Source organism: Colletotrichum costaricense (assembly GCF_030867565.1).
Source record: "Colletotrichum costaricense strain IMI 309622 chromosome Unknown Scaffold_1.1, whole genome shotgun sequence".
NCBI classification, from domain to species: Eukaryota; Fungi; Ascomycota; class Sordariomycetes; order Glomerellales; family Glomerellaceae; genus Colletotrichum; species Colletotrichum costaricense.
The window spans coordinates 3,517,719-3,544,486 of record NW_026848230.1 but is presented as its reverse complement, the minus strand read 5'-3'; the positions used below and the strand labels follow the sequence as shown (position 1 = coordinate 3,544,486).

The 26,768-nt window shown below is 52.4% G+C and overlaps 7 protein-coding genes across 7 annotated transcripts; 3 read left to right on the top strand and 4 right to left on the bottom strand.

Annotated features, from left to right (window-relative positions):
• Window positions 1–875: 875 nt before the first annotated feature.
• On the top strand, window positions 876–3,972 carry CCOS01_01225 (helicase required for RNAi-mediated heterochromatin assembly 1; the record flags this gene model as incomplete). Its single annotated transcript, XM_060449421.1, has 4 exons — window positions 876–1,172; window positions 1,236–1,606; window positions 1,665–3,803; window positions 3,858–3,972. The coding sequence occupies 4 exons, from the start codon at window positions 876–878 to the stop codon at window positions 3,970–3,972; spliced, it is 2,922 nt and encodes a 973-aa protein (XP_060320859.1).
• A 2,826-nt stretch (window positions 3,973–6,798) lies between these two features.
• CCOS01_01224 (SWIRM domain-containing protein) lies at window positions 6,799–7,938 on the bottom strand (the record flags this gene model as incomplete). The annotated part of the gene is made up of 1 exon (XM_060449420.1): window positions 6,799–7,938. One exon carries the CDS (start codon window positions 7,936–7,938, stop codon window positions 6,799–6,801), a length of 1,140 nt encoding a protein of 379 aa, XP_060320858.1.
• A 602-nt stretch (window positions 7,939–8,540) lies between these two features.
• Window positions 8,541–9,101, bottom strand: CCOS01_01223 (uncharacterized protein; the record flags this gene model as incomplete). The annotated part of the gene is made up of 1 exon (XM_060449419.1): window positions 8,541–9,101. One exon carries the CDS (start codon window positions 9,099–9,101, stop codon window positions 8,541–8,543), a length of 561 nt encoding a protein of 186 aa, XP_060320857.1.
• A 749-nt stretch (window positions 9,102–9,850) lies between these two features.
• On the top strand, window positions 9,851–10,066 carry CCOS01_01222 (uncharacterized protein; the record flags this gene model as incomplete). Its single annotated transcript, XM_060449418.1, has 1 exon — window positions 9,851–10,066. One exon carries the CDS (start codon window positions 9,851–9,853, stop codon window positions 10,064–10,066), a length of 216 nt encoding a protein of 71 aa, XP_060320856.1.
• A 1,653-nt stretch (window positions 10,067–11,719) lies between these two features.
• Window positions 11,720–13,436, bottom strand: CCOS01_01221 (uncharacterized protein; the record flags this gene model as incomplete). The annotated part of the gene is made up of 4 exons (XM_060449417.1): window positions 11,720–11,834; window positions 12,090–12,214; window positions 12,696–12,875; window positions 13,281–13,436. Coding segments are annotated over 4 exons (576 nt in total), but the record flags the coding sequence as incomplete, so codon positions are not given.
• Window positions 13,437–18,862: 5,426 nt separating this feature from the next.
• On the bottom strand, window positions 18,863–20,677 carry CCOS01_01220 (F-box domain-containing protein; the record flags this gene model as incomplete). The annotated part of the gene is made up of 1 exon (XM_060449416.1): window positions 18,863–20,677. One exon carries the CDS (start codon window positions 20,675–20,677, stop codon window positions 18,863–18,865), a length of 1,815 nt encoding a protein of 604 aa, XP_060320854.1.
• A 3,215-nt stretch (window positions 20,678–23,892) lies between these two features.
• Window positions 23,893–26,624, top strand: CCOS01_01219 (fungal specific transcription factor domain-containing protein; the record flags this gene model as incomplete). The annotated part of the gene is made up of 6 exons (XM_060449415.1): window positions 23,893–23,915; window positions 24,553–25,013; window positions 25,063–25,361; window positions 25,420–25,751; window positions 25,805–26,161; window positions 26,210–26,624. 6 exons carry the CDS (start codon window positions 23,893–23,895, stop codon window positions 26,622–26,624), a joined length of 1,887 nt encoding a protein of 628 aa, XP_060320853.1.
• Window positions 26,625–26,768: the final 144 nt, after the last annotated feature.

Sequence of the window (26,768 nt, the reverse complement as noted above, 5' to 3'; positions counted from 1 at the left end):
TCTTGAACATCCCTCCCGATGTTTCTCTCACCTGGTTCGCGAGCTCTACCAGGCAATTCCAGCATCGATAAGTGTCCGAGCATGATGAAATCGTTTCTATTCCAATGTGTTCGCTGATAAAGCCAACCTGCACCAAGGCAACACACAATCGTTTTTGTCTCTTTCATACCATTCATTCCCCTCCTCGCTCCAGTGAGAACATCGCGGTAAGTCTCTGGAATTGGATCCAGACCCAGGCTTTTCCAGCTGTTGCTTTTGACATGGAGTCGTGCCTCGCTACATTTTCAGCAAATTCGTTGCACCGTCCATGTTAGAGGCCTTTCCTAGCATATTGCGAGTATAAGTTTGTTCAACAAGAGCATCGTATGTTTGCCACTTTGGATTTCGCATCGTTTGTATCTTGTCTTGGTGGTTTTGCAAGGTTATGATGTAGGAAGCCGTCGATGCATAAGCCTTTTGCCATGCCTGCGTTGTCCTGCAAACGCTTGAGATACTGTAGCTCACCGCTTTCAACAAGCTACTTTGTCAAAAGCTTTCCCTCTTGCAATCATTACGTTCCCTTTACCCTGAAATAGTGGCAAGTATCACCTACTTCGACTTTGTGGGGATTCTCATGCTTATGGTTGGTAAGTGACTTTTTATGTTAACAAGGGTCCATCGGGTCCAAGTTAAGTAGATATCAAGTCTGGCTCCCGAATATGGTACGTTTTTAGCCCCTTCCTTGGAACATAGATGCATTACTCATGTAGCAGCGATTGATGCACTTCATTTGAAGCTCATCAGGGCCTTATTTATTTAATCTCGCAAGCCGGCAATTAGTATTCTCACCTAACAATCTCAACATTTTGATCTGCTCTCCGGCCTTGTACTTGATCATGTCCCAGGAACATCCCCCTGAGCGCAAAATCGCGAACCCATTGTCTCATCTGTATGTCGAGACGAGTTGGCGTGATACACCCGAACTTCCACAGGCAGAGGAGATTATGAAAGAATCGTACATCCTCCCAAAGAACGACGGCCTCAATGTCGTCTACCCGACGAAAAGCGCGTATCTCCGGGCCCAATACGATCTCTTACGCTTCGAGGGCACCGAGCCTCTCCGTAGAGCCGTTCAAGAATACAAATCCGCCCCCGAGATGGCAGAGAGCACTGAGACGTGCATATATACCGATGTAAGCAATCTACTAAGCATTCCCAATCAGTATGGGATTGGATCTAATTGGAGATGCCCAAAGGTCTCTGTCCGCGGAGTCAACATCATCCGCCTCGGAGTCATGGTCCGCATCATCTTCTCCGCCATCCGCGCACGGCAACTCATCAACTGGCCGGCATCTCAGCGTGTGGTCCCAGGCACAATAGTAGCTCTGTCTCCCGCCTCGGACCACTTCAGAACACAGTGTATCGTGGCAGTGGTGACGGGTCGTTACGATGATCTCGCCGGCAATTCAACGGCGCCTCCTCCCTTGGATCTTGAATTTTCGGATCCCAGTATCACTGCGAATTTCATGGAGCCAGATAAAGAGTATGTCATGGTCGAAGCCCGCTCAAACTACTTTGAAGCCGTTCGACACGTTTTGGAGGGGCTCAAGCAAACAGCAGAAGACGAGTAAGACGGGGACATTTTCAAAACTCTATGAGAGTCTTTGAGCTGATGTGTTTCTCAGTTCACCATTCGACAAGTACTTCATCGGCCAATTTAACACCGTTGACATGTCTAGTTCACTGCCATCATCGTCCACTACATTGGACATCTCAGCCCTCCATGACGGTCTTCAACGCCCAGTTCCCATATACATCCCCAAACAAGGCGACATACCAAGCCACATACAGTCGAAGACAAGACTAGACCAATCCCAACTACAAGCCCTCCAGCGCATGATAACAAAGAACCTCGCCATCGTCCAAGGCCCACCCGGAACAGGCAAGACGCACACGTCCATGGCGGCGCTCAAAGTCCTGCTAAGCACGCAGCACTCTAATGTGCCCATCATCGTCACGGCCCAAAAGAATGACACCGTCGACGAGCTCCTCGTCAGATGCCACAACCTTGGCGTGGACTTTGTACGCCTCGGCGGCCAGGCCAAGGACGAGGTCGTTGCCAGCCGGACTCTCTTCAACCTCCGCACGCGATCTCGCGGCAAGACGTGGAGCAAGAGCGCGCTCGAGAAACGTCTTGTCTCCCTCAGATTTCAGGCAAAGCTTCTACTCCAGCGCTGTTTCCCCCCCGCACACCAGGAGCTGATTCTACCGGAACACTTCCGCGAGGTTGGTCTGATCAGCGCGGAGCAGTATGCCTCCGTCACGAAGTGCTGGGACGGCGACGTCAGATCCATCGCCCGGGAGGGATCCCAACACTTGCTCGGATCGTGGCTCGGTGACCAGTTGCTCGCCCAATTACCTCATAGGAGCGTTCACGTTCCTCTCAGCGACGGCATCGACAATGACGAAGCAGCATCAGGGCCCGCGATCAGCGAGAAGGGTTCAGCCGATAACAAGAAAGAGCAGTTGTCGGGCAAGCCTATCTTGATCGCGCGCTGGAACAGCATCAAATACTCGAAAGGCGTTGCTCTCAACCACAAGATGGCGCAAGAGCTGCTCGTCAAAAATGGAAACCTCTGGTCAATTGTGCCCAAGTATCGCGGCATGGTCTATCACTACCTCGAACGTAGATACCTCGCATCAACCAAGCTAGCCCTGTCCGCAATCTTCAGGCAGCTCGACAACATAGTCAAGAAGCTCAAGGTCGCCCGCTGGCAAGAAGACATCACCGCAGTCCGCGAGTCAAAGGCCCGCATCATAGGCTGTACGACAACAGGCCTTACAAAGTACCGCAGACTCATCGCCGCGCTACGGCCGCGCGTCATGATGATCGAAGAAGCCGCCGAGACCCGCGAAGCAAACATCACCGCCGCGCTGTTCCCCTCCCTGGAGCGAATCATCCTCGTCGGCGACCACATGCAACTAGCGCCCCACGCCGACTGCCTCGAGCTTAGCAAGCCCCCATTCTACCTCAACGTATCTCTGTTCCAGAGGCTCGTGGAGCGCGGCCTGGAGCATTCTACCCTTCAGGTGCAGAGACGCATGGCGCCCGACATTCGCAAGCTGCTGAACGCATGGTATCCTCTCCTGGTGGATCACCCTTCGACGTTTGACCGGGAAGCTGTCCCGGGCATGGGCTTGCAGAGCGTGCTGTGGTTCAATCACCAACGGCCCGAGTCATCTGACCGGTACTGCAGCAAGGTCAACACGTTCGAGGCCGACATGATTGTCGGGCTATACGGCCACCTAGTGTCCAACGGCACGAGCCCGTCAGAAATCACCATCCTGACCTTCTACAGCGGACAAAAGGCATGTATCGAACATAGACTCCGCCAAACCCCCGGCGCCGGTCACCTTGGGCCCGAGGTCCAGACAGTGGATGGGTACCAGGGCAGGGAGAACCGCATCATCCTCATCTCCATCACCCGAAGCCCGGAAGATCGCACGAAACCAGACTCGGGCTTCCTCAACGACCTAAGACGCGCCATAGTCGCCCTCAGCCGCCCTCGACACCTGCTAGTCATCCTTGGCGATATGCAGAATCTGCTAGCGTCGTCAGCTCGGCCGATTTGGAGCGAGGTCTTGAACAGGATGGAGGCATCGCCTACGGACTACATCCCCGTCTTCTGCAAAGCGCACAAGAGTGAGATTCGCATCCGGCAGCCGGGTGATTGGGCAAAACTTGCGGGTAAAGGAGGCTGTAGTATGCGCTGCGGGCGACCAACGGCTGCACAAGGAGCAACATGCGGCCGAAAGTGCCATGGGTATGTTGGCCCCAAGCCTTTTGACAAAGAATGCTAACTGAATCTGGTATCAAGAGGCTCATGTAAGCCCACGGTCGGTGCCATGTTTACTGACAGCAACGCGCGGACGATCCTCGAGCGCATCTCGAGCCCACAGGCACAGGAAGATCTTATAGACCTGAGCGACTGACTTCTGAGGTGGCGGGCTGGAAGGACGCCTCGGGGCACGACATTGAAGTGTGGGAGAACGGGCGCAGGATTCACACTGCACACCGCGAACAACGCTGGCTGAAAACCGACGCACGTAAGAGCACAGCGAGGCCACATGGGCAGATCACAGGCCCAGGCAGTAGCTAGCTAAGCTTGGAGTACGAGGAGAGCACAACCTAATAGATTCCGATGATCTAGCCCAGGGTCTTGCAACGTACACGGAACTACATCAAAGTTGAAGACGATTGAGCATGGCCGAGTAACTCATCCATTGTTAGACATCACTAGCCAGGTCAACGCGGAACCGTCTCCGTGGACATGGCTCAACCAGCTAGTCTTCTCTCCCTAGACCATGCTCGTCGCCATCGAAGCATCAAGCCGACGTTGGAAACTGCCAGGACTCAACCTAACATCATAACGCAACGTTTCGCAGCCCAATTAACCAATCATTCGGTTACAAAAGACTTCTGTGAAGAGAGTGGCCGAACCCTCAGACGTTTAGGTTAGGTTGTTTCCAGAAATGTTTCCCGAAACGTTTCCCATCCGTCTTATCGATAGCTTATCGTGCATTGCGAGATGAATAGAAGTGACCTTCAGCCTGAGGCCATGAGGCCCCCTTCCTTTCGACTCCAGTACCACGGTAATAAGTTGCGAAGTGACGGACACACTTACTACGTACATTTACCTGCACCCCCCCTCCTTATCTGAACAGATCCGCCCACACAGCACGAGGCGTCCGGGATGGTAGGGGCCACACCCGCTGCGGGCTACCGGAAGGCGGAAGCGAAAATTTTCTTGCGTTGGCGCGAAGCGGAAATGGAAGCAGTTCACAACAGAAGAATCGCTTCTTTTTCTTTCTGAGACGGCTTTGCTAGGGTGCTAAGCACTTCTAGTCAGATGGCGTCGAGTTGGTTTGAGTTGAGGTCAGTGTGCATTTTCTACATGATTCTCACTGCACGACATATCTTTCTCACTTTTCCTCATGTCGTGGTCTCGAGCTTTCATGAGATCAAAATGCGGCAGGTACCTCGTCTCTCACCATTTCTGTCAAGGATCTAGCCCACGAGAGAACCTCGAGATGAAAGTCAAGCCAGGTGTCGTCGTCATTGACCTTCCTCGACCCGAGCGTAATCAATTGCGCCGTCTGAGTGGTCAATGCCATTGCTTATCCCATCATTCCCGTCCTGTAACGACGGTCAGAGGAGGTGAGTGAGTGTGCTTGTGAACCATCTATAATTTTGCACGCCATTCGTTGTCCCAGGCGGATTTGAATGCTCATCGCGGGGAGATTTGGGTGGCGTTCATCCTTCAATAGAGGATGCGAGCGAGAGTGAGTTGGGACGAACTTGGGTCGGCCACCTCGTCTACAAAACAAGAAGACGGCAGTCGACTGCTATGGAGCATTCTCGACAACAAGATTGGCAAGGCGAGAAAGCTCGATACGCCGGATCGCCCTCACCAGACATTCCATCGGGGAAAAAGGTGTGAGGATAGGTGAATAGCCCCCAATGCCGCCAAATGAGCAAGATGAGCGATGCTGCGGGGATGAGAAGTGCCTCAGGCAATTGAGGCATAGAGATACGAACCCGTTGACCGTCACACTCACCCACCCACCCCCCGAGCCCTCGGCACTGCTGGGGGCCAGCCAAGGCTCCCTTCCGCCCAACCGCCGTGCCGCCCTAGCATGACGGTGCAGCAACTGACACCTGCGCTGGCTCGATCCGAACGTTCAATCCCCCCCCCCCCACCCCCGCGTCGATCAACGAACCTGGGCTCCGCTGAAGAGCCGTAGTCTTGACACGCCCCTCCAAAGAGGGAAGGGAAAACGGGTAAGAAAACAACTTTGTTACATGTCCATCTCATAGGGCTGAGCTAGGATCCCCAACAACCTCTTGCCAGCACCATCGCAACTTCACAGGCTGCAATTGTCACAGGATTGATATTACTGTTGTCTTCTTTTTCCACATAATATATTGTATAAGTTTGTCATACTCAATTTACCATAGATTGCCCGACAACCCTGGTGGGTGGCTATTGACGGTTACCACATAGTAAAAATACATGACAAGATATCATGTCCCGATTGAGCCGAGACCGTCCATTCCTCCTAAGAGAAATAGTTGCCATACCGCAACTATGTTCCACCAGAAAACAACACAGTCGTAGCCGATCTTCAGGCTATCCCAGCGATTCAGCCACGTGCTGATACAGTAGCCGCGAATAAAATCTGCCCTGACCCAAAACCAATTGACCTTGAACCAAAACTGATGGAAAGGGGGTATGATGACCAAGCCCAAATGCAAAACCAAAGAAAGGAAATTGTGATGGAGTGGGGTGACAAGACTGGGGTGATCAGATTTCTGTCGCACTCCGGGTATCATGGTAGTTATCCCTAATGCTCTGATGTAGTAAATGGCTGTGTCCGTGATGTGATGCCGCATGTGTGATGAAACAGACCCAAAATATCAAGACCTAAGGAAACCTGAATTCCGCTCTCGCTGAACGAAAGAAAAGTGAAGGACCATGTCCCACGATACTGGAAGTAGGAAATCCGGATTTGGGAACCAATCCAAACCTAAATCGCTGTATGCAAAGAAATGCCCCTAAAAGGAAAAAATAACGAGGGGATAACTTGAGTTGTTCTCATGTGTCGTATGTCGTAAGTCTATTCAAGTCATCGTAAGAATGGCGTCGTGGCAATAGTTTCGAAACGTGACGATGGTAAGTATAGGTATACCAGGGTCAAACACCATGCTTCATGCCAGATGATGCATGGTTCTGAAGAACAAGTTGCTTGGAGAAATGTTCAGAGAAATTTGGCGGTCCATTTGAGATCAAGCCAGCCGACCTTGTCGAAAGCTGTCCAAAGCTTGGAAGCTTTGTTGACATCAATCTTACAGGCCTGCTGAGCGTCCGTCTTGCGGAACTCTTTGCTAACCTTGGCACACTCGACCCGACGGACGAAAATGCGTCGCTTGCTTGTAAGATAGGTAGCGCAGTCGAGTCGAAGGTTTGCAGCAAGGCTAACCTCGTCAGGGTGAAGCAAGTGAACGTTGGCGTCGTCGCTGAGATCGATGGGGGCGCCTTTCCAGTCTACCTTCAAGCAGTTGGGCTTGTCCGGCAGCGAAGAAGTCGGGGGGCAAAAATCGGGAAGGGCAGCAAAGTCACGGTCTTCTCTGTTCGGTGCCACGATACGACGAGCAGGGTCCGGAGTCGAACTGACGCGGCGAGCATGGCGAGTCGGGGGGCTGTTGCGGATGGGCCGAGGAGCTTGAGCCTTGACAACACGTTCAGGCTTAGGGTTTGAGGATAACGAAATCCTAGGCTTGCTGACTGCTGGCTTGGAGGCCTTGACGGGTGTGGACTTGGCTGGGGCGATAGTCTGATATCGCACGACGCTATTCCAACGGGCGTGGTTCAGCTTCCGGTCGGCTCTAACCTGGTCCCTCTCCTTCTCGTACCAAGACTTCCTCTTGTTCGCAAAGAGTCTCATGACCTGCGACTTGAGTTGCAGAGCTAATTCGTAGTCTTCTCTGAGAGGAGGCGAGCCCTCGCGGAATAGGCCAGGAGGTCGCGTAACAATGTGTTCGTCGACAAGGCGTCTGTGTTCGATGGATTCGGTGCTGGGAAAGAGAGGCGGCTGTGTCGGACTGGAAGCCGCATCCTCACGAGGGTATAAGATCGGATCCTTTGCAGGAGTTCCAGGAATGGCTATGTTGCTGGACTCTGTGATGTAAGGCGAGACTGGAGGCGACATGGGCATGTGGGGCTTGGATGATTCGTTGGCGCCCGATGCAGTCTGTACCGTGTTTTGCTGACCTTGGCTGAAGCTGTCATATGGAACCGGCTCTGGAGGAGACATTAGATTGCTAATGTCGAAAGCCCTCTTCGGCTCTCTAGCCATCGTTGTCGCTTGATGCGGCGTCATGTGGTAGTTGGGCTCCATTGCTTGTGAGATTGAGGTCAGTGGAGATGGCTGCATCCTAGAGAACTTGAAAGGGATTTGAGAAGTGTGGGTTGAGTCCAAGGTTCTTGTAGGTTGCGGAGCGGCGGTATGGTTGGGTTTGTCAGCCATCTTATATGTTGTTGTTGGTGGCGAGGCGGAGTATGGAGATATCGGAGTTGGGGTATTTCGGGTGTAAGGGAAGCCGGTGGACAGCGGAAGAACAATTGCGTGTTCAGGGCTGAAGAGGGGACTGAAAAAGCAACTTTTTTGCTTTAAGCGTCTGCCTTTGAACGAGATTTGATTGACCAGCAGGTGGTTGATTGTGTTAGGAGGAGCGAGGGCCGTCAGTGGGGGATTTGTGACCCAATTGATGATGACGTTCGCTGCGGGTAGCTTGTTTGAGTGTCGCTTTACTGCGGTCGGGTGCTGACGCAGCCGTGCTGAGGATGGTGGACAGTGGGAGTAATGCGATGGACCTTTTCCTTGTGCGCTCGATGACAAGCACAAGCCTCCATTGACTTGAATTGAATCAAGAGTAGACAGACGTGTGCGTCAGTGTCAAACGAGCAGTGAGAGGGCACCGACTGGATAAATACTGCTATTTAGGGCGGGGCGAGGCGCCAGAAGCGAGTTGATATCTGTGTGGAGGGGCGGGTTGGTGGCGGTATGTACCAACTGAGAGGTTCGAGTACGGTAGTGGCGATGGGCGCTGGGCAGAGGAACCGCACAGTTTCGAGAGCTTGATATGTCGATGTTTGACACGGTAGATGGGGAGAAGTGGTAGAAAAGAAGAAGAGAGAAGGAAGCGCAAAGCGTGGCTCGGAGGGCAGCGAGAAGAATAATAAGGACTGATCTAAGGCGAAGCCTGGCGCAGAGTGGATGATGGATGACTGAAGGAGGTGAGGGCGAGTGAGTGCCAGGTCAGGTTGGGCAGGAGGATGAGGAGTAGAAGGAGGAGTAGGGTGAGGGGAGTAGACTGGGTTAGGTAGGCACGTAGGGTGAAGAAGATGGAGACGGAGGGCGTGCAGGGTGTCACAGTCCACAGTGGGTGTAAGTAGCGACGAATACGGTACCAGGCAGGACCTTCGGGAAGATAGAAGGCGGGATACGGTCGGGGGAACTTTCCAGGCACGAACGATGGCTGGAGAGTCCTGGCTGGACATGGAACATTCAGGTAAGAGGACGGGTCACAATTGAACAGCACAGGACGGGGTTGTTGGAACAGACATGGCCGAAACAGAGAAACAGAGGTCCTGATGACCCAGCCATGTCTACTTACCATCTTATCTTACACTGTCTACTTGCCCGTGAATACCGTAAGGCATGTAGACCAGAGCTGGAGTGACAAGAGACGGGATAGAGAGAAAGTAAGAGGAAAGTCCGGGGGGGGCAGGAAGGACGAGAATGCGAATGTGGAAAGTGGTTCCCTTTCCCTTCCCTCTTTCTGCTTTACAGTACACAGTACCTTAAGTGGGTGTTTGGGGTCTTCAGGTTGTTCTGACTGAGGTGGGAAAGAGGAAGAGTCATCCATCAAGGTGATAACCGCACACCCCTTATGTCCTGCCGACCTAACCCTCTTCCTCTTCCCCTGCACCCGCTCCTTGTCTGAATCATCTGTGTAACCCCACCCCTCCCCCCAATCGAGCTCAATTGCACGCCCTCTGTTTGCGTGACTGCTGTGTTGCCTTGCGGGCTTACCCAGTAAGACCGAGCCACACCTCACCACTCAATTGCCTGGCATTGCCCTCTGATGTGATTTGTTCAAGGCAGAAGTCGACGAAGCCCCCAGAAGTGAGCATGAGTTGTTGATGGTGTCGGAACTGTTGTTTTGGTTATTGTTATTATTATTATTGTGATGGTGGTTGATGTCGTCGTCGTCGTCGTCGTCGTCGTCGCTGTACCTGGTCTCTCCATGTCGCAGAGGACCTTGCTTCTCCTCCTAGCTTCTTCATGCGCTACCAAGCCTAAGGGAATTATACATGCGGAGGGTGTGTGCTTAATTATCGCGATGACATTCCACGCTTTACCTGCAGAGTCTACGGATACCTGGGCTTGGAAAGCACAAAGAAATCTGAAAAGAGAAGGAAGGGGGTTTGTGTCACAGTGGCTTTGGGCATTAAACACTTAAACATCCCAGCACTCCATGTACCTCATCCTCAGAAGTTACATGCTTCCATAATCGATACCTCCCCGCTCTCTTCTGCATACCTCATCCTCTGCCTTTGTGTCTCTAAGCGCCAGGTTTCCAAGTACGCAAGTGCACTGCTGGGAACCTTGCCTCGATCCAATGGATTCTCAGGTTCCGCAATCACAAAGGCTGCGTAAAGCCAGGTCGTCCATGCACTCGTCCTACCTAAGGTAGGCAATCTTCAGCCATGGAAGGTCAGGTACCTAAAGTAGTTAACGTAGTGGGTAGGTAGGCAGCCAGCCTCTGCCCTACCGTCGTGCCCCTCCCCCGCTGCCCCTCCATTCAAATGTTTGGGAGGAACTGGCCACGGGAAGGAAACCAGCGACAAATCCGATCGGACGATGAAGCGTTTTGCTTCCATTCTTCGACAGACTTTAACTAACCCGACACAATTCGCTGCAATTGCAAGAGGGGAGAAGGATTGGAATAGACCTGCTTGCTTTGACAACGCCAATGCTAGCGGGACGAACGGGCGGTAGAACCATTGACTTTGACAATGCCTCTCAATTGAGTCTCGCAGGGATCAACTACCTAGGTAGGTGATCTTTGCTCCATCTCTCACTCTCCCTCTCTCCCCCCCTCTACTACGTACCTCCTCTGTGCCTCACGGTGAGATGGACTAGGTACGGAGGTACTTGGTGGTGACGGTGTGCCTCGCGGCAACGAGCGACGGAACCGCCTCCGTTCCCTCTGTCTCTCTCCCCCCTCACCTGATGCCACCACAAACACCGCTTCTGGCATCATGTCAATGGCCCCGTCATGGCGTTTGAGAAGTTGGAAACCAACCCTCTTTTACCTCCGTGCCATGCGTGCCTCTTCTCCGCCCAGGAAACCACGAACGAACGGTCAAGTCTCTAGGGGACGGACACGACCATGGGCACGACGGGCTCGAAAACGAACCTACGAACGGTGCATCTGACGGCACGTAGCAGAGGTGTGTGTCAAGCGAGGTGGGCGGGTGACAACCTGTCTCTGATACTGGGTCTCGAATCCGAGTCACTTGCTCGCCGCCAGACGCCCAATCAGCCTCAGCTTTTAGCTTCCAACAGGCTCTGGGCCACGCCCCCCAAAGTCCTCACACAGGCTCACTCACTCACTCAAAGGCTAGGTAGAGTTGAATCCCCATCCGGCCCGGCCCAATCAACTCCGCTCTGGCTGCCGCACTGCGCATGTATCTCTGCTGCCGTACCTGATCGATACCCAAGACTGGGGCCATGCAATGAGGAACAGCCCGAACCAGGCGGTTGCCTACTCCATTTCACATGAACGGTTTGCTGCTGTGTACAGGGAATCAAGAAATCGTTTCATGTCTCACTTGCTTTGTCGTCGAAAGGTACCTAGAATAGGCAGGCAAGTATAGAGTCAGGCTGGCTGGCAGTCGATATTGGCGGTGCCATTGACGATAGTCGAAGGAGGGGCGGGCTGCCTTGTTCTCGTTGAGAAGATGGGATGGCACAGGAAACGTACCAAAGTACCGCCAGCCAAGCAGCAGCGCCGTTAAGCTTTCGGCTGCAGTGGTCAGCCTCGAGGCAATCCTGCCAGTGCCCTGTCTCATCACCTTGTTTATTACATGGTAATTATGTATAAGCCGAGCTAACCTCGACTACTGCTAGTAGATTGACCGGTCTGGGTGATGAATTGAGTTGAGGTATGGGTCTTTCTTCCGACACTCGTCCGAACTGATGCTATGAGTTGCTTGGAACTAAGACTACCGCAGTAGCAACAGCCAACAGGTCCATCTCAGCAAAGAGGCGTGAGTGTGATTGCGACAATTATGGGCAATTGGCATGGCTTTTTGGAGCCTGGCCATGCAACCTTGCCAAGGCCTAGCAAATCCGATGAGGGGCAGAATCTAGAAAGACCCAAACAAACGCACAAAGCGATGGAGTAATATGTACACTACAGCAAGTACAGCGCAGGGGGTTGCCTGGCACGAATCTTGACGCAAGGTGCCTTGCTTTACCACGGCGCATTGGATTGGTTCATGGTGGTGCACATTGGCCTCAGAACCGTGGAGCGAGAAGAATATACACCACTTGCGGTATCCGTACCATCATGGCAGAAGTGGAGAGAGTCCAAGGGCCAAGGCTACCTTGGTTGCTGCTGGTGAAGTTTTGCTTGGAAAGCATTGTCGCATTCGATGCGCCGCCACACGTTGTAACTCCAGATTGGCCTGGCACGCCTACTATGTAGACAGACTGAATATGACAGGGAATTGGCAGGCATGGAACGCAAGGCATTGTGCAGAAACGACGGGCAATCTTACGGTATGTGATGCAGCAGCCGTGTTGTTAGCCGCAGGCAAGGGAAGGCAAGGGGGCCATTTGTCGGCGAATTCAATTCGACCATGTCAACAAAGTCGGGCAGAATCAGGGACGAAGAGGCAGTCTATGGATGGATCAGGATCATGGAGCCGCAGAGGGCACCTCATGGAAAGGCGGGCACAGCGCAGACAGCAGACACGGCAGGCTAGGCTGGCTGCTGGCTGCTGGCCGCTGGTCCCTTGTCGATGCTGGATGCTGGATGCTGGATGCTGGCTGGGGATCCCATCGATTCGGTCAAGACACACCTTGACACCCAAAATTTCCCTTTTGATGCCGCTGATGCCAGTCGCTGCAGGAAGCGTGGCAATCGGCAACGGGATGGCACAAGAAGGAGAGGCGTACAGGGTGTCCATGTTGGGCAGTTGCAATTGACCAATGGGTGGGCTCATTGACCGCTCAATTGCGCATCCAGAGGCTCCATTCTCCTGCCTGGAGAATGTCAATCTTGCACACTGGTTTAGCTCCGCAGACTTGAGCACTAGACGACGGGTCCAAGTCAAGTCAACATGCTAAAACACAGAAATGCAGCTCGGAAAACCGTGTGACGGAATGAATGAGTGGCACTTGAAGATCCAGCAGGAGGAGAGAGGCGGACAACAAGAGCGGAAAGTGCGGTGAGGGCGCGTAAGCCTCACAGCTACCTAAGGTAAGAAGCAACAAGAAGGCCAATTGACAAGGCAATGGGCGGCCTCCCACGTGCTATTAACATTGAGTTGGCCTCAGGTGCAGGGCCGAACGAACACCAACACCAATAAGAACAAGAACAACAAGACCTGGACAACGTCTCCTGTCCAATTCAATCAAGCAACAGGACAGCCCTCGGTGCGTACCTTGGGTACTTTGGTTCCGTACAAGCAGAGACATACAGTTGTTTGCACCTTGGCATTGTACAAAGTGAACAACCGAAAGTAAGTAGAGGCGGGGGCATCCGTTGTGGCAATGAGATGGACCTTGGGCGGGATGGCGCGGCCAGCAGCCAGAGTGACTCTTCCATGTGCGCAGAGTTACGAAATGCAGGAGTCACCAGTTGGGTTGTGTGAGTCACAGGGAAAAAGCGACTCTAAATTGAGGGATCATGGAGACTTCCATTGGACTCTGGAGTGCGTGAGTGCTTCTCGTTGGTCTTGCCGCGCCTCAAGTCGAAACACTTGACCCCTGCAACTCTTTTCAGTCTAGCGTGATCGTCGTCTATCGATAAGACGTCACGACAAAGGTGGGACCTTGCTGCACCTGCGGGCTGCGGCCTAGGTATCTACCTACCTACGCCTACGAAGAGGCGCCGCCGTTACTCAGGACGGGAACCATCAATTTTTGGTACAGCTGCAACGAGTAGGTAAGTACCGCTTGGGATCGGGTACTTCTTGCCCACCGTTCGCACCTTGGCCCCTCAGAATCTGGGCATGTATGTTTCCAATGGGAAGTCCCATTTTGACCTTTTGTACACTTACAATCCAGGGAAGGTAACTAATTCCCATGAGTCCCAGGCACCGTTCCTCCCGCTCTATGACTTTCCCCTAAGTACCCAAATAATAACGTAAGACTCAAGGAGGCAAGCATCGAGTGATGCTCTAGCATCCATCGCCTTCCACGTCCTTCGATGGATTTGCGAGAATGAACGACCCGAGCAAAGAAAAGGAGCAACGACCTGGACCGAACGACGCGAGCGCGCATCTCTGGATGCCCTTCGCCAGTCGACAAGGCCCTAGTCTTTCCATTGCCAACCCCCTGTCTTTCAAGGACTGAACAGTAGTTACGTCCAAGCCCTGCCGAAATAAGGACCTTGCATGGCAACGCACCCAGTCCGCAAGCCAAACATCTCATTCGGCAATGGACCCAGCTCAGCGCTTCCAACGCCATCTTCCACCTGCTAGGTACTCCGTACATTCCTCTTCATCATTTGCATCTCGGCCAGCCTTGATCCAGCCCGCGAACGCTCGTCAGCAAACATCTGCCATACCTGAGAACAGGAGCAATAGACTGAGTTGATTCAATTGCATTTTTAAGAAATGGCGAGCGGGTGAAACGCCGACTTCACAATGATAGAGCATACCTAAAGCTCACGACACGAGCATGATGGACACTCAGCACCCTTGTACTGCATAGCAGAAGAAGTATTCGAGCCATCCCCTTGGATTGGAAAGCTGCGAGTGCAGACTTCTGGAAACCCCAACGCTGCAACGGGGCAAGGTCTAAATCCTCCGACGCCCCGAGCTTCCCGGAAGGACGAGCTGTGGCGTCGCCATGCAATAGATTGAGAGTTCAGCGATGACTGTGGCAGCAATGAGATAGGTACAGCAGCTGTGCGTAGAGTCAAAAATACATTTGTCAGTGACATCTCATTTGCTGCCGCCCAGAACGCTCCGACGTCCTGGAACAGAATACGACGTAAGGTCTCGCACCTGCGGCCCGCAAGCAAGACAAGAGACCGACAGGCGAGTCTGAAGATGGAAGGTATCGGGACACCGAACTTTAGGATCAAATCGGTAAGCAATGTGCAACTGAGTCGCTGTCGAGGCGAGTCTTTGAGATGACCGTCTCTCGTCTTAGGTCTAGGAAGCCTTGACATATCATTTGTCACAAGGACATTGGACCATACCTAAAGTTTCTCTTTTTGCTTGCAGCAACGGCTTGGTCGATAAGTTGCGGAAGAAACGGCGGGAAAACAGAAGCACTCCTCGCCAATGACCACAGCTCTCTCGGCAGCATTCGGACGCGCAATCGATGCTGGCTGCCTGCTTTGAATCCGAGGCGCGGTTCTCGCGGATAGCAAAGGCAACGAGACATTTCGAGTTTGACTAGCCGGGCCGCTTTGAAATCTTGAGAAAGCCCAGATCATCGCCCCAGATGGCCCCCCCGATCAGAAGGGCTCCAAAAGACCCGAAGGACCCCCCAACTGGCCAAAGGCGCACTGTGTCCAACGGTCTAATTCAGGCGAGGTATCCTGATTACAATGTTGGAGCATCAACGGAAACTTATCGATAGCGGGAACGGGCGCTATCAGTAGCAGCCGCCGTGCAGCACCACATCACCAGGCCCTCGGGTGGTCGGTGGTGGTTTGGTTCATCCTCGTTGTCAGCTGGCGACCACAACCTCTACCTCTGCTCGCTATGGTTGTCTACCAACCTGAGATGGTGTCAATGATGCGCTCGACGACCACACCCTTGCCAACCAAGACTGCGGCCACATGACTACCCCCCAAGCCCCCTCCTTGCCACCAACCGACCGACTACGACTGCGTGGTCTCGTGGGTTGGACAAGACGCGCCGCTTGGGGGGCTTGCGGGCAGGCATGAGACGGCAGTAACGGCGCTCTCTGGCGCGGATTCCGTCTTCTGGACCTCGACCTCCGCATCCTCTCTCGTAGCCCGTCGGCGCATTGTCGTCATGTTCGTTCGTTCCCCTTGGTGGGTTTGATGGCTTCACCATTGTAGTAGCGGGATGATCACGAGGCCCGAATCTCAAGTGAGACCACCATCCCACACCTTGTCCTACTATGGACAGCTTATCTCACGATAATTACTGGCGATAGTTATCGGAATAGGACTTCGCCGTAGTGTGTCCGTTGATCAATCAGGCTTCGCTCACTCTCACCCCCCCCCCCCCCTTTCCCAATTGGACCCCATCAGATGCCAAAAAAGGGTGCTCGGAATTGACCACTTCTATGTACTGGCCTCGCGCATATCTACCACACTTACCCACGAACCTTGGCGATTCTTCACGGCACTAAATTGCGACATCAGCAATCCACTTCCCAACACCCTCCTGGCGTCTCTCAGTGAGTCGAGCGACATCGCAAGGCAAGGGATTACGGACGTCTTCTGGCCCAACTCTCCCGAGAAGAGGGGAGGGAGCGAAAGGAGGGGTAAAACGGAGATGGCGGTCAACTGATTCGAATTGTTGGCCTAACCTGTAACTCGTTCTCATCTTCATATCGGCCGCGGGCAGTGATTTATCGACGAGACGCGCGATACGCACCGCCATGACCATATATCGCCATGATTGGTTCAACATTGTTGGCCCAGCGTCCACTTTCAATCCATCTTTTTCCTTGCTTCTTTTCTTTTCTTCTTATTTGCCTTACCTTAGCTTGCCATTGACTGCTGGATCTAGATCTTGTCACAAGACAGCCAAGTGCGGTTGGTCAATGTCACCGACAATACCTACGTCGCCCGCCATCCGCCGCCACAAGGAGGGGGATAAGGGTGAAGCGGCGGTATCGATATCCAGCCTTCCTTATCACCCCTCCTTCTTATCTTATCCCCTCCCAACCGCACCCGCATTTCTCTTACTCCTCCCACCCCCTCAGTACTCTCACATGTGAAGGTACGTGGGGCACAGAGTGCGGCATACAAAACGGCCTGCCTGATCTAGCAAGCAGGGACGTAGACCCAGTGGGTCAGCCAGGGCCCAACGGGGCCTGGATTCCTCAGCAAAAGAGCAAGACAATTCTCAGCATGTGTGCATACTGGTAGTGGAATTTGCTTCATCATTGCCCTACTCCGTACACAAGTTGAGTGAATGAGCCGTAATTGATGAATCTGAATATGATCAGTCAATTGGCCTCGGAACTCATGTCCGAATCTATGCTGGATTCATCCTTCAAGAACATTATGTATCTCACAAAGCTTGTCAGGTGAAATGCGGCCAAGTCCAAACTTGAGACAAAATGTCTCGGCTGTACGAGAAATGGACCGGATTTCATCAAGGACTGTACGAGATACAGCTCGTCACATGGTGCGTCAAATGTGCCAACCCCCCCCCCCCCCCCCGGGGAAATGCGTGGGGGGGCACCTCAAATACCTCGACTGCCACAGTCTGTGTTAATTGAGGCAGCTACTCGAAACGTTAGCCAGGGCAGTGTGCTTGAAAGTTCTGTCCTAATTATGGCACGATGTTGCCAATGAGGTGTCATGATTCCCTCACTTTGTAGACTTTTCGACGCGGTCCTAGACATCATTGGGTACCTGAAGACATCAACGTTCTCAGAACTCAAGGTCATGTTGATGAATTTGATCAGCCCAGCCGCTGATAGCCCTGCAATTGAGATATGAATCATGGAACATCACTTCAAAATATTCACTGGCCATGTTCGGCCCGTGCAAGTGTCTTAATGGCTCCAGCAGCAAGACAATTTTGATACCGCTTCGTTCATGATATCTGTTTCGATAACCACATGCTCAAAAAATTCATGCATGGAAGTCCTCTATGTGTGCTAGTCATATCAATACTTGCAGGAGCCATAAACCATACATGAAAAACGTTGGCGAGCCTGTTCCCACTATTCCTCCAGTTTGTCAAGCTCTCAGCAATGACGTCTGCGGTCTATCTTGCATTCCGGTCCAATATCTAATCAAGTCTATAGACGAGCGCAATGAGCACTACAACGCAGCAACGCGATATCCTCGTGACAATGCCTGAAAGTGATACTCGGCATGAACGCATTCTTAAAAAGACGGGTCGATTGGTATATCCCAGCTGATCTGACCCCACAGCTTGCCTCTTCCATAACTTTTGTCTCTTCAACTTCAATATCATGTCGACGATGCTAAGGTAGGCTCCATGTCAGAAACCATGTTGTTCGTAGCTCAGACGTCCATGGATACTCGACAGCTCGACCCTCGTTTTCACAACCACGGTACCAAATCGAAAGCTCAGTCTAACGAAATGGCCAAGTCTACCAGGCTGATGGAGTCCGCCAAAAGAGATCCTCAGTAGTGGGTGCTTCGTTGATGTAGCGATCCATTAGACCTGACCGCTAAGCCTCAAGGCTTTCTTTCAGATATCCTATTGCACATGCCAGGTATGCATAGAATCTCTCGCTGTCGTTTAACTTCTCGGAACAGTAGATGACACTGAGAACTTTATGCATCATGATCACCATCCAAGTCGTCGTCTAAAGTTGGGATCAAACCCTGACGGCCATTCGACATTGCCGCTACCTTGCGTAGGAATTGCTATGCTTACGCGTAGCTTCTCAACGAGGATAATGCAAGCAAGGGCTGGAACAATGATGACGAGACATGCCGTGGCCTCATTCACGTCTTCCAGGCAACAGCTTGTTTTCTGTTCCTCACAGGTACCTATCTGCCTTACAAAGCAGTTATTGCCTACCGCTAGTTACGCAAGCTCGTTGACCATATGAGGCTACTCTTGTATGCTTGTGTGAACAGGTTGGCTACCGGGGCAAGGTCTTCGTTCGATGGTGGAAATGTCCCATCAATTGGCCAAGCGAGTCTGTGGAAGTCTTCCCCGTGGATTCACATGGCCTAGTCGCGTATGTTCGCCCATTGCGGAGATACGAGCGTCGAATAATGTCATGTCCAAGCCGCAGCTGCCTAAGCTAGCCAAGAGTTGAAACCTCTCGTCTAACCTCAGGCAGGGTGGTGCTAGCTTTGGTCCCTCATCGAAGTCGTTCATGAGAAATCATACACAACGAGACTCTCCTTCCCGTCCATAGCTTCCTTCAACACGATGACCATTTCGTCGTCAAAGCCTACCCAGTTACGTCGGTCGTCCCAGCGGTCTGGCGTCGCTTCAGGTGAGGGCACGATGGTATCTGTGAAAACAGAGCCTGAGGTTGTTTTTGGCCTGATCTCGATACTTTTGCCACTGACGCGTCCCTCGAGTTCCCAGACCCGTATTTGTTCGCCTCGAGAGCTGACGCTCACGGCTTTACCTCGTGTCGTGATTTCAGCGTCGCTGATGCCTGATGTATGGCCCCAGAGGCGAATACCTGCAGAAATATCGAGCTTTGTAGCATTTGATGTACAAATGTATAGAATCATAGTGTTATCTGGTAGCGCAGCCAAAAGATACGGATGGCTGTAGCACAGTGTCGTCGGGCCTTCGGGCGTCTGTGTTTGGGATGGAAGCTGCGGGCTCGCAGTCGAGGAAGTCAATAAAACTGCAGGCGCAGCCTTCACAGGCTTGGTGAAAGCGAGTCGTGTTGAGACGATTTCTGAAGCTGGCTGGCCTGCGCCTTGTGGCCGTATCTGTAGATCCTGTATACCAATTGACCATCCTTCCAAAGTGGAAAACGTATATGCAATCGACGCGATTACATGCGAAGTCACCTGGCGAATAGACAGAGCCAATGGGGCTCTAGATGTGTGTGACTTGAGTGAAGTCAAAAGAATAGGAGCCGGGAGTAGCGTGGCTCCTTGCAATGGGTTATGAGTTTTGTCACACTTTGACAATGGAGACGCTGCCATGGGCCTTTCTGACTCTGGAAGGGTCGCAGTTTGCGCAGCAGCCTCACTCCCCCTTTCTTTCAGAGTAACAGTGTCTCGTTGGCTGCTGGACGCCACTAGCTTCCCGCCAGAGGATGCTCGTTCAAAATCGTAGAGAGATATCAGAACTGATTCTGTTGCCGTGAGTATAAAGGGGTGCTGATAGACGATCTCCACCAGTCGGCCGTTGCTGGACTTTTCGTGCTTGTATCTTTTCTGAAACCTGCCTTCTTTGATATAAAGCTCCCAAACGCCAAAGCTCCCGTCCAGAAAACCGACTGCGATGTCAAGTCTCTTATTCTCAAACTTCCGGGCATCAATCGCTAAGCAAGTAGGAGATGATCCGCAGTTTCCATGCTTGAAGCTGATTTGGGCGACAGGCTCTCTCGTCTTGAGGTCCCAGGCTCGCATGCCAGAAACGCAGTCGGCAGTGACCGCGATACCCTCAATCACTTTGAGTAGAGTCTTCCCTGCGCCCGCAGAGCCGAGCAAAGATTCCCCAACCTTCACCTCTTGAACCAAAGCATTACCACTAGCCCAATTGTGCCGTAGTTTGTACTGGCGTTTCCAATCGACAGAATCTCCCAGAGCATCTCGCCGACCCCAGCCACCGTCGGCCCAGACGGTTCGGCGTGTGGAAAACTGTATTCGACTGCTGTCTCGTGCAGAGCCATCGCGAAAACCGGGTATCTTCAGAGCGCGCGGCAGGACGAAGCGATGATAAAAATGCGTGCGCCATAGCTGAGAGTCGGCAGAAAGGCGGTAGAAACGGCGGGAAACGGGCGAGATACCGAGAAGATTAGAAGTGGACAAGAAGGACAGGATGCGGATGAGAAGCTCGTCGGATAACGAGGACAGCAAGTCGATGGCGGCGAAGATAGCGTTATTGTCTTGAGATCTCAATTTCGAATCCGAATCGTAGGCGGTAAGGCGCGCACGCTTCGTTGGTCTGTGGCGCTCGTCGCTACTGCCGGGCTCATTGCGCCGCTTCCCTTGCATTTTCGAAATCGAGCAAAAGGCTTGCCCAGAGCTGCCTTACATGTCTTGTTGTTCAAGACGTCCTCTAGTCAAAACTAAAATGAGGGAAAGGTGCGTCTTCAGTGGTGATTATGGTGCTCGGTGACGGTTAGGTCCCCATCAAACATGAGGACGAAGTGCTAAGGCGGTATTATTAATGGTCACTGATCAGAGCCACTAAGGTAGGTACCCAGGCAAAAGGCGCTGTCACTGCCCGATAAGAGATAAGATAAAGCTCAAACTGAGGGACTGTGCACGCCCTAGGCGGGAGGCCTGCCGCTCCCCCACGATATCTTAACCTCGATCATATAGTGTCCCGAACTATTAGTTCGTTTGTAAAATGTCCAGACTCCCCATCGCTTACATCAAGGGCTGCGTATCATTTGCATGTGGCTCTGCTTGGAATCTCAAAGCTCATATGACACCCTTTGAGGCGGAAGGAAGTATGATTAGGTACTTGGGCAAACTTGGTGATGACCCTTGAGGGATTGTCTCCTAGCATCATGGTATCGCGATTGGGCAGGTTGAAGAGCATTAGGTACTTATTTATAATGCCTTCTTCGTAGTGCTTTCCTCAACAAAGACTCTCAATCACGCAACTAGGTCTCTTACCTATTCAAGACTTGACTCACTGATGCTATTGGTCTGAAACTTACATCGTGTATGCCAAGATCGAGGCCTGGCCTGGGTCTACAACTGGGAATATCAGAAACCATATAGAGGCCTTGCCAGTGCCCATGGCTGTGGCAGATCGGATTCAGGAGTGGTATGCCAAGGTACTGTGAACTATCAATCATTCATCAGTCAAGTTTCTCATGGACTTGCAAGTCCCGAAAGAGGGACTCGGAAGATTCCGACGAGGCGATCCATAGAGATTTGGTGCCATCGTCGTGTAAGGTAGAATCGATTGGCGATTCTACTGTATAATACCTACTTACTCTTGGTTCAGGCAAGACAAGGTGTTAGTTGGGCCTGGATTGCCGGCCCTTTCTGCAGGTGGTCTCCGTCTGGTGGGTCTGCCGGAGCTGGGCAATCGGGGCGGGCAGCCGCGTTCTTGCCGCATTCCTGGTCGATTATCTCGTGCCCTTTACTAGCACTATAGTGTCCGTACAAGGAGGCACACATACCTCAGGTATACCTCACGTCGATTCAAGCACAGAAGGTTCCAATTCGGGCACTGGCAGCGAAGACTCTGTGAATTGAACGCCGGAGCTGCGCACGGCCAGACTGCAGTGCAAAACGCACGACGTGCGGATGCCTTGCTTGCGCGAAGAGAGTTCTGAGACAGCGATGGGGCTGTGTGCGGATAGTGTGACGAACCTCTCTTGAATGATTCAAAACGCACTGCAAGTGGAGGTCGCCGAAATTGACGGGAGAGCGAGCAGCTCGGACGAGGTGGGGTGTTCTCGGCTTCAACTGGATTCTGCTGGACGGGGTGAAGATGATGGATGGGATCTGAAAAAGATCGGCTGATGAAGATTTTCGGTAAGCTAGGGTACCTAGCTGGCGTGCCGACGCTTGAAGCACAGGCGAAAGCTTAGGGGAAGGGAAGAGCACGGAATGATTGCGGGAAAGAAATTTCGAGCTACATCTTAAGGTAATGCAGGTTGTTTTGGCTTCCCGACAGAGACCGCCTGACGGAATACCTTGTTCACCACTGTATAGAGAAACAATAAGGTGGTGACTGAGTGATGGCATCCGCGGATGCCCGAGACGTATTTAGGTAGTGTACATGCCATGAAGTCGGCCCGCAGCCCATCATAGAAGGGGGCAGGTCGGGCTCGGTAAAGTTGCCGACAGGTCTTTCCCATCATTCACCGTGGACTAAGACCTTGACACGTACGGAGAGTAAGGTAGGTATCAGTAATCGTGCGGGTACGGCTGCATGCTTGTACTATGTATGTACACAGCAATTTACCTCAACATCGAGACCATAAGCCAATCTACCTCTGGTATACCTTACTGCAATGCCATATCGTACGGCAGTGGAATACCTCAGCCCATACAAAGTGCCCAAGTGCATGTGCGGAGAGCGAGTCAAGCATGGAAACTAGTGCATTCGACCCTTGTCTCCAGGATATTCTGTCGCTTCACTAAAAGGGAAGACTTGTACGGATATTCTTACTCGGCATATGGGTATCCGTATGTCTACCGTATACGGGCAATGGGAGAAGGTGGTGTCTTTCAAGTACTGCTTTACGTAGGTAGGTAGTCAAGGTAGCACGTCCTGAACTGGACCTATTTCATTGGCCGTCTAGGTCCGCCTAGCCAGGATTGCGCAATGCAATGTATTTCGTACTAACCGTGCCCAACTTGTGATTACCTACCTTCCTACCTTACCACGCTTACCCAGTAAATAGATACTTATTGCAGAGAGGGGTCGCTAGCGAGCCTTGCACGTTCTCAACTATCTTACCGCACAGAACGCCGATACTCACTTTACACTAAGAGACCTCAAACCTCAGCCTCACATTCATCCAAATATCAATCCCGGTCCACCAGCCTAGGCCGTCAGTTCTATCTCCTACCAGGCTCAACAGTTCCAGAATTATCTAATCGAGCTACACTGCCACAGCTACGTTGTTCAAGCCAAAGATCGATGAAATAAGCTCATTTATCGCTTCCCATACCTGCATTGCCGTTGCCTTTGCCGCATTTCGATTCATAGTTTATTCTCCTCCCATCTCCTCCCACACACAAACACACCTTCTCTCCATCCCCCACGCTCTTCTCTTAAACCTTCTAACACTCGCTGGCTCTTTGTGAGCCCTCTTTCACGGACCCCCTAGGGACGGATACTCGTTCCCCAGTGTCCATTATCCAGACCTAGACTACCACCATACTGTCGGTTCTATTCACTCCACATCCCTCTCAACTGATCACCTCTTGCTTGCCAACCACCCGTAGTGCAACTCATTCGCTCTCATTCTGAAGGAGGTATCGAAAGGCAACTGCACCTCCGATATAACAAGCGTTCCCGTTGTCTCCTCTAGCCGCCTAAGTTCTCGGTTTCCGAGACCATTTAACTACTGTCCTGCAGCGCCCTCCTTACGGGCCCTGCCTTGGCCAATAGTTCAGAGAGGACCTTGACGCACACTGGCACACACCGCCGCAAAGCACGGCTTAGGCACGCTGCAGTGTTGGGTCTGCGTTGTTCTTTATGAACATGGATTCCGATTCCCGGTCCGCGGGCCCCGATGACCAGGGCCTCCGTCGAGCTGTATGTCACATACATCCATATTCAGACTATTTTGCTTCACACGATCCATCGGACCTCTTTCTCACCAGTAAAACCTCGTCCACTAGAATCAAATACTGACTTTAATTCTTTGTCGTCTAGTGTGATCAATGTCGCACCCGTAAAGTTGGTCCCCCCAATACCGCTCGTGTCTGTCCCTTGGCCAGCCCTCGATCGAAACTGTACCCTCCAAGCAGAGCATTCTTCCTGCCCTCTGTTGCCCCTCCTCCCCCCAACTGCCTTGTGCCAAGGAGATATAGCCCACGCGTTAAATTGAGAGTCCGGATTTGCTGACAAGAACACGTTTTGGCTTTGTGCTACAGATCCGTTGTGATAAGAGTTCGCCATGTTCCAACTGCCGTATAACTCAACGCTCCTGCAGCTCAAACGGTGTTGGTCAGAAGCCGAAGGAGCAGAGACATCGCGTGCTCATTTCTCTTCAATAGTACGCCATCCACCTCGCCTTTCTTTGTCCCCTCCCTAAGTTCTCTACCTCACTTCATATCTCTCACTCTCAGATCAATTCATTGTCTTGTGTTCACCAACACGGCTCCCTGATACCACTGGGCTCGCGAAATCTGACGGAGCAAAAAGCCAATGTTGATATTGCCATAACTAGCGAGAAAAAGATTGATCTCATCGAGGAACGACTTTCGAATATCGAGGAGCTCCTGCGGAGCCTCAGCAACAACCCTTCTGGTGTAGGTGGTCATTCATGGGATGCCACTAGGGCCAGACATACGACGCCCTCAGCCTCGACCATCGGGGATGCTTCTGTCCTATCCCATGACGGTGCAGATTCGGATTCGGCTTTCGAGGGCGACCTCTCTCTGACTGCCCACACCATGTTTGCCAGCGACTTTATCGAAAACGCCGTGCAGAGGACATCGCTCCAGGACGTGGCGCCCAACATGCAAGTTGCGCTCTCTTCCCTCCGGCATATCGTCGCTATGCAGAGCAAGGCCTCTTCCAATCGAGATTTTCGGTTCCGTACGCATCAGCCGCTTCCTCCAGGAGGTCTACCTGAATTGCCCATGCCGCCGATGAACGCCGTCGTTGCTTTGCTCAAGCATATGAAAGGTCCTCTCATTCCTAATCTTCAGAGTTCAACAGACTGACATGAGAATAGTTTCTCCCCCTAGCATATTTTCACTCGCATGCTCTTTCCTCGATGTTGATGACCTGGCCGAGCTCTGCCGGAGAGTGTACTTCTGCACCGACAACTTTGCTGATACCACCTTCATCATAGTGAATGGGGCGCTCTTCTACTTGTTCATGGAACAAGCATACCTAGCATCGGATGCGACCGCGCGCGAAGAGTTTGAGAGGTACCAACATATGTGCCAGAGCAATCTAGAAATGGCGCTAGCTTCCTTGCCTTTGATGCTCCCTGCAAAGGTCGAAAGCATAGAAGCCTTGCTCCTGGCGGTCCGTAAAAGGTCTTGCTGTGCTTGTTTGTAGACGATACAGCTGACAGCGACTGTAGGCCGTTTATGCTGTGGATGTATCTAAAGCGTCGCTCGCGTGGCTTTTCACATCCACTGCTGCAAGCTTGTGTCAGACGCTTGGTTACCACCGCGTATCGCAAGTGAGGAGCGAGAGTGCCGGACCTAGAGACATCAAGACCCTCTTGTTCTGGCATGTGTACATGCTCGACAAAACATTGTCTCTGAGAACGGGGAGAGCATCGGTCATCCAGGACTGGGACGTCACCTTGCCGCGGCGGGTCGACAACACCATGGTTGCGGATCCATGGGGTCTCATCATAACAACGTGGATCAAGCAGGCTGAGATCCAACACCGCGTTTATGAACAATTGTTTGACTCCACTATCTCAACGAGACATGATATCAAACTAACCTGCATGGCAGATACAGTCCACTTGCTCTAGGCCAGTCGCAAGAAGAGCGCATCGAGACCGTGCGTCGCCTGGAAAATGAACAAAAGACGATCATGGCCGCTGCGTCGCATGTGCGGGAGCAGGCTCTCTTCGGCCTCAAGGCCCTCAACGCATCGTCTATCTTGGACATACACCTGCGAGGCGACGAACTGACATTTCAGTCCACGTTGACTCTCATCTACAGGGCGTTGCCAGCGCCCGAAGGTTCGCCAACACGGTTTTCTCAGGAATGTATAGACACGGCACGATTTGCCATGCAGCTACACCTTGAATGCATGCAGAGAATTGCCGAGGAAGGGCGGCATCTTAAAGCAGTCTATATTCACTGGTTAGTCGAAGCAGTAGACTATTACGATCCATGCTGACTCCTACGCAGGGCAATTCTCCTCACGCCTTTCACGCCCTTCTTCGTCCTTTTCTGTCACGTCATTGACACTTCCAACGCTGGCGACCTCAAGAAGCTTAATGAGTTCGTCGCTTCACTTCGACCCGCATGCGCCATGTCGGAGCCCGTAGAGAAGCTTCACCAGCTCTGTTCAATGCTCTGTAACGTGGCGACTCTATACGTGGAGAGCAGATCCCAGCAATCAAATGAACGCGGCCCCATCAACGACGAATTCGATGTCTACCTGAGCGCGTTGGGATTCCCGCCCACGGTGTATCCTGCTCAGGGCATGGATACTAGCGATATGTCGCAGCCTACCCTTCAAACTGCTCAACTGGGCAACTGGTTTTCGGGTAGCCAGTACATGATGGGATTGCTTGAAGAAGACCTAACCCAGTTCAACTAGACTGGCTGCGAAGGAACGGCCGGAAATGAGCCATCGCATTCCCGCCGCGTTGAGTACAATTGACCGATCGTGACCTCCCTAACACGATTTTATCTCCGAGAGTTCCTCGAGGATGCGAGGCTAAGCAGTGGCTAGCAATGTGAG